Genomic DNA, 2821 nt, shown 5'->3' on the forward strand with positions numbered 1-2821 from the left:
AAGGGAGGTGGGCAGATGCATAGGGGAACCCAAATATCTTCAGGTGCAAGGAATGAGAATGCCGGCGCTACGGGCGCCCATCTGTTGCACCAAGTAAAGTGCTCGTGCCTTTGGAGATGAGCCATGAGAGCGGGGACATCTTTTCTTTGTAGTTTTTTGAAGAAGCACACTGGCTTATTTAAAGAAAAAAAAAAAAAAAAAAGAGAATCCCAGCTTCACATTTCTCATGGGCAGAGTGGGGTGGAAGCGGCCCCAGGGGCTGGCACACATGGGGTCAGCGCTTGTGGCATTGCTAAGGGCAAGGCTGCTGGGCAGCCTGCCCCTCCTCACTGGGCTCATGGCTCCGTATTTCCCCTTACTTTCCTTATATCCCCCATACCCATCCCCGATCTCGGCCTGCTTTGCTGACCCCAGAGCTGGGCATGGGGTGTGACACCTACCCGAGTGCTCGCCGGGGGAGTGCACCTCGCTGATGCTGGAGGACGACTGCGGGGAGTCTGCCTGCAGCGCCTTGAAGATGGCGTTGGGGGAGATGTGGGTCTGCTCGGAGCCCTCCTCCTGCTCTGACTGCCCGTTCTTCACCGACTTCCTCCTGCGCGGCTGGTACTTGTAGTCGGGGTGGTCCTTCTTGTGCTGCACCCGCAGCCGCTCGGCCTCCTCCACGAAGGGACGCTTCTCGCTCTCGTTCAGCAGCCTGGGGAGGACGGGGATGGGGGGGGGACATAGGGTGAGGGTCAGCTGCAGCTCACGGCGGGGGGGGTGGCAGAAGTGTTTCCCTCCACTCCAGCATTAACATCAGCTCCAAACCTCTCCCAGTTCCTACACAAACAGGGATGCAAAACCCCCCCCTGCTCCCCCAAGCACTGAACCCCCAGTTTGGGGCACACACTGGTTGTCACCCCACGTTTCAGTGGCCAAATGAGAGGTGTGAGAGCCCCAGTGCTCCCCAGCCCCCCCGGTCCTGAGCACTTTGGGTGACGGCTCTTGTGCCTGCAGCCAGGACCAGAGTTGCTCACCGCTTTCTCCTCCTGCTGTGAATTTAGGATTCCCCCCCACCCTCCTTTGCTGCAGTCACACTCAGAGGCAGCCAGGTGACTCACTTGCCTTCTGGTTTTCACCCCTCCCTGCCTTATTTTGGAAGGCAGAGGGCACCCAGCCTCCCCTGGGCACCCCCTGGGGGCTGCCAGCTTTCGCCCCCTCCCCTCGCTTTGCTCGGAGCTGATGCAATATCTAGGCCCATCGCTTCCCCCCCTGCACATCACCAAGTGCTCCCCCCGGCTGCGGGGCCCCAGCACGCGCAGGGCACGGCTCAAGCAGAATAAAACCCTTTGCAGGAGCCCAGGGCAGCCCCAGGGCTCCCCCTGCCCTGCTTCTCCCCTCTCCTTTCCCTGCTTTCCCCCTCCTATTCCTCCGAACAACTTTGCCAACGCACGCAAAACTTTGCAGCAACTTTCCCAGGCTTCCAACCATCCTCTCCCTCCTTTTCCTCTTTCCTCCTCGCGCCGTCACAACCGGAGCAAACTTCGCAGGCTGCGTCCCCCCCAGCATCCCCCCCGCCGACCCCAGGGCATCGCTCCCAGCCCCGCGCTCACCTCCACAGCTTGCCCAGCGTTTTGCTCAGCTCGGCGTTGTGCAGATGCGGGTACTGGTCAGCCAGCTTCCTCCGAGCCGCCTGGGCCCACACCATGAAGGCGTTCATGGGGCGCTTCACGTGGGGTTTGTTCTTGCTGGATCCGTTCACCCGCACGGGCATGGGCACCAGGGTCCAGTCGTAGCCCTTGAGCACCTGGCTCACCGCCTCGCGGATGCACACGGGGAATTTGTCCTCGTCGCTCTCCTTCTTCAGGTCCGGGTCCCCTTTGGGGAAGGTGTTCTCTTGGGGTCGGGTGTTTTCCGTGTCCGAGCCGGATCCGGAGGGGCAGGGGGACCCGGCGGAGTCATCCGACATGGTGGGGCTGGGGGCGTCGGAGATGCATTTGTCCTGTTCTTCTGTCATTTTCATGAAGGGGTCTAGGAGATTCATGCGAGAAAGCGGCAGAGGGGGGGACCAGGGGAGGAAAAAACGGAAAGAAAAAAATAACCGGGCGGCCGAGGGGCAGGGAAGGGTTTAAAAAAAAAAAAAAAAAAAAAGTAAAACCGGGAGAGACGGAGTCTCCACCAGCGCGCAGCCCGGCTGCGAGAGGAGGGAAGAAGCTGGAAAAGTTTGCAAAAAGTTTTTTAACGTTCTCTTTTTTTCCTCTTTCCCAACTCCTCCGAGCCAAAAAAAATCAGAAGAGCGGCGGAGAGGGGCGAACTTTTGCAAGCCGAGGGAGAGAAAAGCGCGGGCGCGGGGCCGTGGGTGGCGGCGTGGGGCCGGGCGCGCCCCGCGGCTCTGCAGCGCGGCTCTGCGGCCCGCTCCGCGCCGCGGGAATAAATACTCTCCGTGGCGATTTCGGCTCGCCAGCGCTCCGCCAATGGGCGGCCGGCCCCCGGGGGCTGGCGCGCACGCGATTGGTTGAGGCGCCGCCGAGGGGCGGGGCCGGCGGGCGCGCAACTCCGCGCAGCGCCGCGCAGGGGGGCGGCCCGCGGGAAGGTTGCGGGAGCTCCGGGCGGGGCGCGGGGCGGTGGGACCCGTTCCGTTCCGTTCCGTTCCGTTTCGCTCCGCCCTTCCCCGCGGAGGGTTCGAGCTTCCCGGGCGCCGAGCTCCGTGCGCTGCGTGCCGGAGGGGTTCCCGCGGATCAGCGCGGAGCGGCCCGAGCTCAGCACGGAGCGTGGGGAGCGGAGCCGCGGGCGGTGCGCGCCGCCGTCCGGAGGGGGCGCCAAAGGCCCAGGAACGGCGCGG

General features: G+C 63.2%; 1 protein-coding gene and 1 long non-coding RNA gene across 2 annotated transcripts in view; one reads left to right on the forward strand and one right to left on the reverse strand.

Annotated features, from left to right (window-relative positions):
• SOX9 (SRY-box 9) overlaps window positions 1–2370 on the reverse strand; it is a 3858-nt gene extending 1488 nt beyond the window's left edge. Inside the window, exons 1-2 of the mRNA XM_021414894.1 lie at window positions 1593–2370; window positions 397–694 (exon numbers count right to left, since the gene is read on the reverse strand). Of these exons, the coding sequence (XP_021270569.1) occupies window positions 397–694; window positions 1593–2023 (729 nt within the window). The 5' untranslated portion in view covers window positions 2024–2370. The remainder of the gene's footprint in view (window positions 1–396; window positions 695–1592) is intronic.
• LOC110407324 overlaps window positions 1–2821 on the forward strand; it is a 161528-nt gene that overhangs the window by 110241 nt on the left and 48466 nt on the right. The window lies entirely within an intron of this gene.

Source organism: Numida meleagris, chromosome 17 (assembly GCF_002078875.1).
Source record: "Numida meleagris isolate 19003 breed g44 Domestic line chromosome 17, NumMel1.0, whole genome shotgun sequence".
Lineage (NCBI taxonomy): Eukaryota > Metazoa > Chordata > Aves > Galliformes > Numididae > Numida > Numida meleagris.